At 47.5% G+C, this 14,386-nt stretch overlaps 1 protein-coding gene across 1 annotated transcript in view; it reads left to right on the top strand.

Moving 5' to 3' along the window:
• LOC119954651 (stabilin-2-like) overlaps positions 1-14,386 on the top strand; it is a 211,389-nt gene that overhangs the window by 13,634 nt on the left and 183,369 nt on the right. The window contains exons 5-8 of the mRNA XM_038780015.1: positions 1,213-1,282; positions 5,843-5,938; positions 6,937-7,062; positions 12,633-12,829. Coding sequence (XP_038635943.1) covers positions 1,213-1,282; positions 5,843-5,938; positions 6,937-7,062; positions 12,633-12,829 — 489 coding nt within the window. The remainder of the gene's footprint in view (positions 1-1,212; positions 1,283-5,842; positions 5,939-6,936; positions 7,063-12,632; positions 12,830-14,386) is intronic.

Genomic DNA, 14,386 nt, shown 5'->3' with positions numbered 1-14,386 from the left:
AGTGTTCTTCAAACTTTATTTCCGGGGACTCATTTTCACCAATCAGCCAACCTTCGGGACCCAACCCGGCCGACCTTCCCGACCCGCGCCGGCTGACCTACGCAACCCACCATTTTCTCTGACCTTGTTTGCTGCTGACAAAAATGGAGGAAATGGTTTTGGGTCCCTTTGGCCCTCGTACACGCTCCTCCAATGGAACCTGTTGGATGAAGGTGAAGCCTTCCGGTGTCGGAAAGTTTGGAGTCTCCATATGTCCAAAGTTCTGCACTTTTTTCCGGTACAATTTTATCAAATAAACCCCCCCCGAACTTGTAAAAAAAATGAATAAAATAAATGAATAAAATGAATAAAACCTCCCCGAACTTGTAAAACAAAAAGCTGCAACCGTTTTTTAAAAAGTGGCCGCACTGCGCATGCGTGCCAGATCATCGGCGCGCATGCGCAAAACTATGCACATGCGCACCGATGATCTGGCATGCATGCGCAGTGCGGCCGCATTGTTTTTACATGTTCGCAGCCATTTTGAAGGCCGCTTGCAGCCGGCGTTATTAACAGCCGGCTGCTGTGGCTGTTGCGCACAGATTTGCGCGATCGGGAACACCGCGACGGACGGCTCCGTGACCCTCCCGCCACCTGCCCGCGACCCACCTGTGGGTCGCACCCCCGAGTTTAACAATGCCTGTGTTAGATAGTGAGGGATGGAAGAGGCTCATGTGCAGCATAAATGCTGGGGGAGACCAATTGGGCCAAATGGCCCGTTTCTCTGTGTAAATTCTACATAATTTGACACGTCCAATGGTGTTTGGACCAAATGACCTTGAAAAGCCAATTGTGGTCATCAGTGCATCACAATGCAGTTTATATATTAAACATTGGTGAGAGTTCGAGGGAAATGATGAATTTGCAAGGGTCACCAGGTTTAAGCAGCCATTTAAAAGTCAGCTCAGTTTCCTGTTTTGACATGTTTCATTGAGTGTTTTCATCAACAATCATTGTTTTGCAGTAAATGTGTTTTGATTTTGGATGACTTTACACATTCTGTTACTTGTGAACCATCAGTGCAAAACATCAGGAAAGATCCCTATTGGAAATTCATGTTGAAGCATTGCTTCAATTCACCTTACCATTCAGGATGCTGCTGTTGTAAACTATTAATCAACATTGTTGTCACATCCTTGCGAATATGTTATTTTTTGATATTATTTATTGCAGGCTGATTTTTCAGGAGTAGCCTGTAAAAAATGTGCAACGGCAAACATTTACGGACCCAACTGTGCTTCAGGTGAGATTTGAAAATATTCTATTTGCTTTGGGATGTGGACACTGCTAGGTAGTCCAGCACATATTGTCCATCACTAATTGCCCCTTGAGAAGGTGGTAGTGAGCTGCCTTCTTGAATCGTCGCAGTCCGTGTGGTAAAAATACACCCACAATGCTGTTAGGGAGGGAGTTCCAGGATTTTTACCCAGCGACGGTGAAGGAACTGGGAACTCTTCGAGTAAAGACATTTCTTCTGCAGGCCTTATGGTTCCAAGTCCGTATGGTGAATGACGAGGAGGGGAATTTGGATGTGAACCTGCTGCCTTTTTCCTTCTAGGTGGTAGAGGTCACAGGTTTGGAGGGTGCTATCAAAGGAGCCTTGGTGAGTTGCTGCAGTACATTTTGTAGTTGGTACACACTGTTGGCATTGGTGGTCATAAAGTTATAACATTTTACATCACAGAAAGAGGCCCTACGGCCCATATTTCAGTGCTGACCATCAAACACTTAACCATTCCAATCCTATTATAAAGTAATTAGCCTTTTATGCTATGGCATTTCAAGTGCTCATCTAAATGTTTCTTAAATGTACCACTCTTTCAGTCACTGAGTTCCAGTTTCCTAACACCCTCAGGGTGAAAAGGTTTTTCCTCAAATCCCCTCTAAATATCCTGCCCCTTACCTTAAATCTATGCTCCCTGGCTATTGACTCTTCCACTAAGGTGAAAGGTTTCTTCCTATCTACCCTGTCTATATCCCTCATAATTTTGTACACTTCGATGAGGTTCTCCCCTCAGACTTCTCTGCTCGAAGGGGAACAACCCTAGCCTAACCAGCCACTCTTCATAGCTGGAACGCTCGAGCCCAGGCAACATTCTGGTGAATCTCCTCTGCACTCTTCCTTGTGCAATCACATCTGTCCTATAGTGCGGTGACCAGTACTGCACACAATAGGCGGGATTCTCCCAGCCGGAGAATCCCCACAACCACACCACGCAGCCCCGAGGCCGGCACGCAATTCTCTGTAAAGCAGAGAATCGGCACCATTGGTGCCAGCGTGTTTGGCGCGGCACCGGTCGCAAGCCGTTCTAGGCAGCCGGGCCGCCGATTCTCTGGCCTGTATGGGCCGAGCGGCCGCTCTAAAAAGGCAGTGTCCCACCACGCCGTCCACACCTGGTCGCAGTCGGTGGGAACTCTGCACGCAGGGTTGGGGGGCTGCCTGTGAGGGCGGGAGGGGGGGGGCTCCGACCCCGGAGGGGGCGTCCGATGGGGCCTGGCCGGCAATCGGGGCCCACCGATCGGCAGGCCAGCCTCTCACTCACTGGACCTATTTTCTTACATGCCGGCCCCTGAACTCCCGCACCATGTTGCGTCGGGGCCGGCGCATTGAGGGAGGCCACTGCGCATGTCTTTGTTGACGCCGGCGGCACTGCGCATGTGTGGATCCTGCAGCACACAGTTCGCGCCGGGTTGGGAGGCTGGAACGGCGTGAACCGCTCCAGCGCCGTACTGGCCCCCTGTAGGGGCCAGAATCGGTACTCACAGTGGCCCGTTCACGCCATCGTTAAACGCGACGGTGTTTCCAACGGCGTGGACACTCTGCCGCCGAATGGGAGATTCCCGCCCAATACTCTACCTGTGACCCACGGAGTATTTTATACAGCTCTATCATGACCTCCCTGTTCTTATATTCTAGGCCTCAGCTAATAAAGGCAAGTATCCAGTATGCCTCGTTAGCACTTTATTTGGAAAAATGCTGGAAAAACTCAGCAGGTCTGGCAGCATCTGTAAGGAGAGAAAAGAGCTAACGTTTCGAGTCCTGATGACCCTTTGTCAAAGCTGGTTATCTGGACTCGAAACGTTAGCTCTTTTCTCTCCTTACAGATACTGCCAGACCTGCTGAGGTTTTCCAGCATTTTCTCTTTTGGTTTCAGAATCCAGCATCTGCAGTAATTTGCTTTTAACCACCTTCTCTACCTCTCCTGCTGCCTTCAGGGGTATTTGAACATGCGCACCAATGCCCCTCTGGTTCTCTGTACTTCCTCGAGTCCCACCGTTCATTGTGTATTCCCTTGTCTTGTTAGTCCTCTCAAAATGTATCAGCTCACACTTTTCAGGGTTAAATTCCATTTGCCACTGTTCTACCCATCTAACCAGTCCACCTATATGATCCTGCAATTAAGGCTTTCCTCCTCGCTATTTACCATACCAACATCCAACCAACTTACTAATCATACTCCTCACATTCACATTTGGATCATTAATGTACACCACAAACAACAAGGAACACAGCACCGATCCCTGCAGAATAGCACTGGACACAGGCTTCCAGTCACAAAAACAACTTTCAACCATCACCCTCTGCCTCCTGCCACCAAGTCTATATTGGATCCAATTTGCCAAATTGCCCAGGATCCCATGGTCTCTTATCTTCTTGATCAGTGTCCCATGTGCGATCTAGTCCATGTAGACTACGCTAGCTGGATTGCCCCCATCTACACATCTCCTCAAAAAATTCAATCACATTTTTTCGACAAATAGTGGAGCGTGTTAATGTTTAAGATCATGGATGAAGTTCCAATCAAGTGGGCAGGTGAGTTACTCACTACAGGATCCCCAGCCTCTGTTCTCAGTGTGTCAAATAGGAAATGAAACACAAAAAGTAATAAATGTTAATAATTTACAGAAGCAGAATATATTGGAAATATTCAACAGGGAAAAGACTTTTAGTCAGAATTGGAAAAAGAGAATGGAACAAGTAAATGCACCAAACAGGGATCGAGAGAAGGTGCGAGTGGCAACAGCAGATCCATTGTCAGAACTGCAGTCTGGAAAGAATGCTCCCAATCTGAAATTGCTGAATGTGGCAGCGTGGTTTAGTTAATAGCACTCTTCGTCATGAGGTACTGGATTCAAGTTCCGCTCCAGGCTCAAAGTACAAAAATCAAGGCTGCCAGTCTAGTGTAGTCTGAGGGTGTGTTGGACGTGCTGTCTTTCAGGTGAGATAGTAAATTAAGGCCCAGTCTACTCTATCAGCTGGCGATAAAACATCCCGTGACACTATTTGAAGAAACACAGGTGGGGTTATCCCCAACATCCTGATGATGTATTTACCCCTCGACCAGATCACAGAAAAAAACAGGTTACCTCGTCATTACCACATTGCTGTGAAAATTGGCTGTGCCATTTACAACATTACAACAGTGACTTTAAAAGTGTTTTAATAGATGTAAACTGCTTCAAGACATCCAGTGGTCGAATGAAAAGCGAAGAAATACAAATCTTCCTTTTAAAAAACAAACGTTGCGTCTGGAACGTTGTAAAGTGCCCAATTGAAACGGGCTGGATTCTCCGTTCTGGAGACTAAGTCCCCACGCCAGTGTGAAAGCGGTGGTGTTTTATGGCAGGAAAACTGGCACAAAACGGCCACCAATTCCCTTCTCGGGGTGGGGGTGAGGGGGGGGGGGGGCGCTAGCAGCCAGGCAGCATAGAGCCCCCAGCTCTAGCTGCCGATACAGCCCGGAGCATTGCTGGGTCCGTGGCAGCGCATGCGCTTGACGGCGACCTGCAGCGGCCGCGCCGTGCTTCATGGCAGACCCGGCCAATAAATAGTCCCCCCCACTTCGTCCGACTCGTGCACACCGGACCCCCCCCCCCCCCCCCACAGTGCCCCCAGCCCTGAATAATGTCCCTCCTGCCCGCGGATTGGCCCTCCCCCGATTATGGCGGCACTGGACTGAGTCTGCAGCCTCCATGCTGAGTTCCCGACAGGTGAGACCACACGTGTCCCACGCCATCCGGAACACGGCCAGTCGGGGATGGTGCTTGACAGGGTGGGCCTCAGGCAATGGCCTGAGGCCATGGATACGGTGTGCGTCATACCACTAGAGTACGTTGCTTTTCAGGGGCTTAACATCGTGAAAATGCGCCACCCCCGATTTCATCGTAAACGGGATTTTCCGCCCCGTCACCGAACGCGAAATCCGCCATCGGCGATCGGGTGTTGTACTCGAGCTTCCACTGAGCTTCAAAGATAATAACATTAGGTTTTGGAACTCCTGATCTGACAGTATATATGTATCCAATTTTCCTTCATAAATCAGGAATGTGGTCCAGAGTTTGGCTCCCCTGGAATTCAATCCTTTGGAATGACCCTTTAAATTCCCGTTGTGGGTTCATGGTCGAATGTTCCAGCTGCCTCAATGGAAATGTTGCTGGGAAACTTTTCCCCATTATGTCCTATGTTGAGACCTGATGTGAATCCTCTTGAGGCCTTCTGGTGGCCCCAAGCCTTCATAGGCCATGCTAATTGAAGCTAATTACCTCCTTCAGAATTTGCATAGCTCCAGTGGAATGGAGGACTTAAAAAACATTTCTTCTTCACATTTCTTTCTTCAGCTCATTTGGGCCTCTTCAGGGGTTCAGACACAGTGGCAATTAAGTCTCCAATGAGTACAGGTTGACTTTGTCAGCTTCATCTATTAAAGCCCAAGGGATAATAAAGTGATAAATGTAATATATGTTTTCACATGCTGCACCTATCTGGGTGAGTTTCAAAGGATGTTGATCTCTTCCTGTTCAGAGTGTGAATGTGTTCATGGAGACTGCAACAGTGGGATTACAGGAGATGGCAAGTGCACGTGTTATTCAGGCTACACAGGCGCCAAGTGTGACCAGCGTAAGTACTGTATAAGGGTCCGTTACAGTAACAGCACAGCACCCATAAATAAACCTGGTCAGACAATATTTACAGGGCATGGTTTACTGCCCCGAACAGACACTGGAATATGGCGACTAGGGGCTTTTCACAGTAACTTCATTTAAAGGCTACTTGTGACAATAAGCGATTTTCATTTCATTTTCATTTCATTGTGTTCTTCACCAAAGAAAGTCTCAAAGTGCCGCTGTATCGTTTATTTAGCTGGCCAGTGTTCAGGCAGCGTGAGAATGTTTGTTTCTGGAAGGACTGATTCGAGCCTGTACGCTGAGCTGTCAAAAATTTCAGGTTCCCACCAAATTTGCCATTTGTGTATTGATGCAAATTGGGATTTAGCAGGCTCATTAGCTGCGGGTGCAAATCCTATCATGGCTGAGAAATATTGTAAGGCCAAAAATGGGATTTGCGCCGGTGAGATTTCCAGTCGTGAGATTCCCGGGCCCTCCCCGATGACGCGATCAGGTTCACCCTACCATGACTACACTGTAAACAAAAGTATGTAGTAGATTGCTTTGAGATATTAAGAGGTTGTGAAAGGTGCTATATAAATGTAACTTCATCTTCTCTTTTATCACCATACATTATTCAATACAAGTGCATCTTGCATCTATACCGCACCTTGAACATAGCAAAATGCCGCAAGGCACCCCTCAGGAATGTTATTAAGCATAATTTGACCTGAGACACATTAGCGTGACATTTGGTCAAATATCTGTTTAAAGAGGTGGGTTTGGAGGAAAGTCTCAAAGGAGGAGGGCAAGAGTGAGAGAGAGACAGATAGAGAGACCGAGTGGTTCAGAGAGGGATTCTGAGCGTTTAGGGTCGAGGCAGTGAAGACAGCCTCTAATGACAAAATTATTATAACTGGGGCCAGAACAGAAGCAAGAGTCCAGAAAACACACTGCAGCATTTCTGTTATATTGATGGAGTGTTTCAAGTCTCTTCCTTGATCTTCTAAGCCATAACCGCTTGCCGGGCGTTACAGTGCCCTGAAAATACAAGATGTTCTGAAGAAGCAGCAACTGGAAAGCTGGTGTGCGAATGTTTACCTGGTTACCAAACCAATGGGATCACAAAGTGTGAACGTAAGTGCTTATTACGCTACCAATTACAAGGGAATGTTTAAAAAGCACAGTAACAGTAATTGGGTTTGTTTATTTTTAAATGTACAAGAACCCTGAGGTAATGGGTTTGCTCACATATAGGAACTAGCTTTTCCCCTAGCTATTTCAGCTATGGCACAGTTTGTGACATGTTTGCCTCTGAGTTATAAAGTTCTGAGTTCAAATCATACTCCTGGAGTTGAACACAAAAATCAAGCCCGACACTCCAGTAGGAGAGCTACACTGTCAGAGATGCTGGGCTGGATTTTCCGATTTTGAGGGTATGTCCGGACGATCTATGGCGTTTTACGTGGGAAAATCGGTGGCGCTCCAGCACCGATCCTCCAACCAGTGAGGGGCTAGCAGTCGCACCACGTAAAACACTCGGCCTCCACAAAATAAATGGGCGGAGAATTGCCGGGTCCGTGGCCACGCATGCGCACGCGATGACCTGCAGCGGTCGCACCGTACAACATGGCGCCGGCCGTGCACGGAATGAGTTATAGTGCCCGATAGTGCCCCCCTGGACACCCCCTCGCCACCCCATGGTCAGCCCCACCAGTCCCCCCAGCCCTTACTGAAGCCCCCCCAGCACGGCCCCTGTCTGACTGTGGCGGCGCTGGACATAGTCCGCAGCAGCCACGTCGGGTTCCCGACCGCTGAGAGCACACGTCAACCGCGCTTTTGGGAACTTGGCCCATCGGGGAGAGAGGGTGGGGGGGGGGGGGGGGGCAGAGCATCGGGACAAAGGCTTCAGGTGACGTCCTGGCAGGGCCTTCAGGTGACGGTGTGTGCCGTGATGCCGCCGTTTTGGAGGGTGCGGAGCATGTGCACCCTGCGTAAACAGGCTCCATCCCCGATTCGGTCATAACAATGGATTCTCCGCCTGATCGCTGATTATGAAATCAGCGTCGGGAAACGGAGAATCCCGCCCGCTGCCTACGAAAGTTAAATCAAGGCCCTATCTAACCTCACAGGTGGCTGTGAAAGATCCCATGGCACTATTTTGAAGAAGAGCATTGAGTTCCCCATGGAGTCCTGGCCAATATTTATCCCTCAATTCACATCACAAAAACAGATCAGCTGGTCATATCACATTACTGTTTGTTGAAGCATGCTGTTCACAAATTAGCTGCCACCTTTCCTGCTTACAAAAGTGAGTCACTTCAAAGGTATTCTTTGGCTGTAACAACTTTGTGATGGTTTTGGGGTCATGAAATGCACTAATAAATTCCAAAAATACCAATTAATCAAGGGTCAAAAGTGAGGGGAGGAAAAAGTACTCAGGAAACTAATGGGGTTAAAGGCTGATAGGCCCCCTGGACCTGAGGGGTCACACTTGGATATTAAAAAAAGTCGCTTCGGAGATAGTGGGTGGATTGGCAGTGATCTTCCAAAAATCCTTAAATTCTGTATGTAAGAATGTAATAAAAGAGCATTTAGAAAAATATAATATAATCAAGCAGAGTCAGCATGGCTTCATGAAGGGGAAATCATGCCTGACAAATGCATTTGAATTCTTTGAGGTGTAATGAGCAGGATTGATAAAGGGGAACCAGTAGATATAATGGGCGCGATTCTCAGCAAATGCGGTGAATCGTAAAGGCTGCCGTGAAACTGGCCGTGTTTCACGGCAGCCTCCGCGCCCTCTCCTGGGACCCGATTCTCCCCCTCGGTCGGGGCTAGCAGCGGGGCCCCGTGAAGCACGGCATCGCGGCCTTAGCGACCGTCGCTAAGTCCGCGCGCCAAGCGTTACGCCGGCTGACGCGCATGATGACGTCAGCCGCGCATGCGTGGGTTGGACGGCTCCAACCCGCGCATGCGCGGGGCCGTCATCTCCCTCGGCCGCCCCGCGGACTGATCCTGCGGGGCGGCGGAGGGAGAAAGAGTGCGTTCGTTACAGACGCACTGCCCACGATTGGTGGGCACCAATCGCGGGCCCATGCCCCCCTTGGCACGGCCGTGGTACGGCCGTGGCAATCGGGGCCCTGGAAGCCCAGAACGGGCATGTTGCGGCCGTTTTTACGACGGCAGCAAGCAGGTGTGTTTGCTGCCGTAAAAACGGCTGTAAAGGCCTGGGAACTCGGCCCATCGGCCTGGGGAGAATCGCTGTTCGCCGTAAAAAACAGCGAGCAGCGATTCGTGCCGTGGGGCAGCCGTGGGGGGGGGGGGGGGGAGAATAGCGGGAGGGCGTGAAAAATGTCGGGGACGCCCTCCCGCTATTCTCCGACCCGTCGTGGGCAGCGGAGAATCACGCCCCATATACTTGGATTTCCAAAAATCGTTCAATAAGGTATCGCACAAAAGGCTACTTAATAAGAGCCAATTGTGTTGGGGTAGTATATTAGCATGGATTAATAGAAGTCAGAGAGTTGAGATAAGAGGCATTTTCAGGATGGCAGCTTGTAACAAGTGAGTGCCACAGGGATCAGTGCTGGAGCCACAATTATTTACAATGTATATTAATGACTTGGGCAAGGGAAATTAATGTATTATTGCCAAATTTGCAGATGACAAAAAATAGTTAGCAAGGCAAATGGTGATGATGACACGAGTCTACAAAGGGATATAGAAAGGTTAAGTAAATGGGCAAAAATTTGGCAATTGGAATATAGTGTAGGAAAATATGAAGTTATGCATTTTGGTGGGAAGAATAAAGGAACTGAATATTATTTAAATGTAGAAAGACTGCAGAAAGTCCCAGCACAGAGGGATTTGGGAGTCCTCGGACAAAAACCACACAAAGCTAGCATGCAGGTTCAACTGGTAATAGGAGAGGCAAATGAAATGTGGAGCTTTATTTCAAAGGGAACGGAATATAAAAATAGGGAAGTCCTGCTGAAACTATACAAAGCACTAGTTAGACCAGACCTGGAATACTGTGAACAGTTAGAACATAGAAAAATACAGCACAGAACAGGCCCTTCGGCCCACAATGTTGTGCCGAACTTTTGTCCTAGATTAAGAACAAATTAATCTACACTCCATCATTCTACTGTAATCCATGTACCTATCCAATAGCCGCTTGAAGGTCCCTAATGTTTCCAACTCAACTACTTCAACAGCCAGTGCATTCCATGCCCCCACTACTCTCTGGGTAAAGAACCTACCTCTGACATCCCCCCTATATCTTCGACCATTCACCTTAAATTTATGTCCACTTGTAATGGTTTGTTCCACCCGGGGGAAAAGTCTCTGACTGTCTACTCTATCTATTCCCCTGATCATCTTATAAACTCTATCAAGTCGCCCCTCATCCTTCTCCATTCTAATGAGAAAAGGCCTAGCACCCTCAACCTTTCCTCGTAAGACCTACTCTCCATTCCAGGCAACATCCTGGTAAATCTCCTTTGCACCTTTTCCAAAGCTTCCACATCGTTCCTAAAATGAGGCGACCAGAACTGCACACAGTACTCCAAATGTGGCCTTACCAAGGTTTTGTTCAGCTGCATCATCACCTCACGGCTCTTAAATTCAATCCCTCTGCTAATGGACGGTAGCATGGCATAGGCCTTCTTCACAGCTCTATCCACTTGAGTGGCAACTTTCAAAGATCTATGAACATAGACCCCAAGATCTCTCTGCTCCTCCACATTGCCAAGAACCCTACCGTTAATCCTGTATTCCGCATTCCTTCCAAAATGGACAACCTCACACTTTTCAGGGTTAAACGCCACCTGCCACTTCTCAGCCCAGCTCTGCATCCTATCTATGTCTCTTTGCAGCCGACAACAGCCCTCCTCACTATCCACAACTCCAGCAATCTTTGTATCATCTGCAAATTTACTGACCCACCCTTCAACCTCATCCAAGTCATTAATGAAAATCACAAACAACAGAGGACCCAGAACTGATCCCTGCGGTACGCCACTGGTAATTGGGCTCCAGGCTGAATATTTACCTTCCACCACCACGTCTATCGGTTAGCCAGTTTATTATCCAACTGGCCAAATTTCCCACTATCCCACGCCTCCTTACTTTCTGCATAAGCCTATCATGGGGAACCTTATCAAATGCCTTAGAAACTCCATGTACACTACATGCGCTGCTTTACCTTCATCCACGTGCTTAGTCACCTCCTCAAAGAATTCAATAAGACTTGTGAGGCAAGACCTACCCCTCACAAATCCGTGCTGACTATCCCTAATTAAGCAGTGCCTTTCCAGATGCTCAGAAATCCTACCCCTCAGTACCCTTTCCATTACTTTGCCTACCACTGAAGTAAGACTAACTGGCCTGTAAGTCCCAGGGTTATCCCTATTCCTTTTTTTGAACAGTGGTGTGACATTCGCCACTCTCCAATCCCCTGGTACCACTCCTGTTAACAGTGAGGACGAAAAGATCATTGCCAACGGCTCTGCAATTTCATCTCTTGCTTCCCATAGAATCCTTGGATATATCCCATCAGGCCTGGGGGACTTGTCTATCCTCAAGTTTTTCAAAATGCCCAACTTATCTTCTTTCCTAACAAGTATCTCCTCGAGCTTACCAGTCTGTTTCACGCTGTCCTCTCCAACAATGTGGCCCCTCTCATTCGTAAATACTGAAGAAAAGTTCAAGGCCTCTCCTATCTCTTCAGACTCAATACACAAGTTGTGGCCACCTTCTCTAAGGAAAGATACACTGACATTGGAGGCAGTTCAGAGAAGGTTCACTAGGTTGATCCCGGGTACGGAGGGATTTTCTTTTATGGAGGGGTTGAGTAAATTGGGCCTGTGTTCATTAGAGTTTAGAAGAATGAGAGGTGATCTTATTGATTCTTGCGGGGTAGATGCTGAGAGGCTGCTTCCCCTTCTGGGAGAGTCTAAGGCCATAGATCATAGAATTTACAGTACAGAAGGAGGCCATTCGGCCCATCGAGTATGCACTGCTCCTTGGAAAGAGCATCCCATCCCCGTAACCCAGTAACCCCATCTAACCTTTTGGACACTAAGGGGCAATTTAGCATGACCAATCCACCTAACCTGCACATCTTTGGACTGTAGGAGGAGCAACCAAAGGAAACCCTCGCAGACATGGGAAAAAAGTGCAAACTCCACACTGACAGTGTCCCAAGCCGGAAATCAAACCGAGACCATGGAGCTGTGAGGCAGCAGTGCTAAGCACTGTGCCACCCTGCTGCCCAGGCGACATAATTTCAGAGCAAGGGGGCCACCCAATTAAGACCGAGTTGAGGAGGAATTTCTTCTCTCAAAGGATAGTGAATCTGTGGAATTCTTTATGGCAGAGGGCTGTATAAAGACTGGGTCATTAAGTATGCTCAAGGTTGAAATAGACGGATTTTTAATCAGTAAGGTTCATGCGGATAAGGTGGGAACGTGAAGTTGAGGATCATCATCGATCACTCTTGATCTCATTGAATGGTGGAGCAGAATTAATGGGCTGAATGGCCTACTTCTACTCCTACGCCTTAGGGTCTTATGGCCTTAATAAATGCAAGTCTCCCCTTCTTTTCTGCAAGTAGGCAGCCATATTTAACTCACTGTATGGCTTGAAGCCAGATGGTTACAAACATAATGTAAAATAAACACAATATTTTGTTCTTTTTCCAGCAATTAATCCTTGCCTTCACAATGCCTGTGGCTCCAATGCTGTGTGTACGTATCTCGGACCCAATACTTTCACCTGCAAATGCCATGGGGGTTACCATGGCGATGGTCAGATTTGCCTACCCATTGATCCGTGCCAGAATAATTTTGGGAATTGCCCCACAAACTCAACGGTTTGCCAATACGATGGCCCTGGAAAGGTTAGTTCTTATTCAGTTATTGTGAGCTCCTTCATCCGCTTACCAAAAATATCTGTGCCCCGACCAAGCACTCAGGGGCAATTAATGATTGTGTGCCAATGGCAGAAAACTTCATTCTCTGTCCGCATGGTCAGAACAGCGGGTAGTGGGCATGAAATATTCAATGTAATGTTCCCAAAAGAAGACTGGCTCCCAATGTTTTATTGCTGTTGTTCCTTTATGGTATGCATGCCTGGTCACCTGTGAATGTCATATAGCAACAATAAGCTGCAGTTATAATAATAACAATCTTTATTATTGTCACAAGAAGGTTTACATTAACACTGCAATGAAGTTACTGTGAAAATTGTACAGCATCTTCAAAGTTATTAAACATTCCAAGACTTTCACAGGAACATGATCAAACAAATCAAATAAGACAGTATTAGGACAGCTGACCAAGAGCTTGGCCAAAGAGATAGGTTTTCACAGAATTGTTAGGGCAGAGAAGGAGACCATTTGGCCCATCACGTCTGTACCGGGTCTCCAAACAAGCATCATGACTTAGTGCCATTCCCCTGCCTTTTCCCCGTACCCCTTCACATTGTTTCTATTCAAATAATCATAGAATCATAGAATTTACAGAGCAGAAGGAGGCCATTCAGCCCATCGAGTCTGCACTGGCCCCTGGAAAGAGCACCCCACTCAAGCCCAGACTTCCAACCTATCCCCGTAATCCAGTAACCCCACCTAACATTTTTGGACACTAAGGGAATTTATCATGGCCAATCCACCTAACCTGCACATCTTTGGAATGTGGGAGGAAACAGGAGCACCGGGAGGAAACCCACGCAGACTTGGAGAGAATGTGCAGACTCCGCACAGTGACCCAAGCCAGGAATTGAACCTGAGACCCTGGAGTTGTGAACCAACTGTGCTAACCAATGTGCTACCATGCTGCCCAAATGTCCTCTTGAATGTCTCGATTGAACCTGCCTCCATCGCATTTCCAGACAGTGCTTTCCAGATCGAATTACTCGCTACTTCTTTTTCAAATCACTTTAATCTCTGCCCTCTCAGTCTTAAGCACTTTACGAGCGGGAACAGTCTCTCCCTATCTACTCTGTTCAGCCCCCTTATGATTTTGAATTATCAAATCTCCTCTTAGCCTTTTTCTCTCGAAAGAGGGAATCTCTCCAATCTCTCCTCATAAATGAAATTTCTCATCTCTCATATCAAAACTACAAAGCCTAGGACTTGGATCCTCCTTCTGCAACTGTATCCTCAACTTCCTGACCTATAGACCACAATCAGTAAGGATAAACAACAACCCTCCTCCATGACAGACCTCAATACTAAGGCCCCACAAGGGCTGTGTACTTAGCCCCCTACTATACTATACTATACTATAAACACATGACTGTGTTACAAAATTTGGATCCAACTCCATCTACACATTTACCGATGACACGACTGCAGTGGGTCAGATCTTAAATAACAATGATTCAGAGGGAAATAGAGAACCTAGTGGCATGGTTTAATGACTACAATCTCCTGCTTAATGTCAGCAAAAATAAG

This window comes from Scyliorhinus canicula, chromosome 20, assembly GCF_902713615.1.
Source record: "Scyliorhinus canicula chromosome 20, sScyCan1.1, whole genome shotgun sequence".
Lineage (NCBI taxonomy): Eukaryota > Metazoa > Chordata > Chondrichthyes > Carcharhiniformes > Scyliorhinidae > Scyliorhinus > Scyliorhinus canicula.
This window is presented reverse-complemented; position numbering and strand designations above follow the sequence as displayed.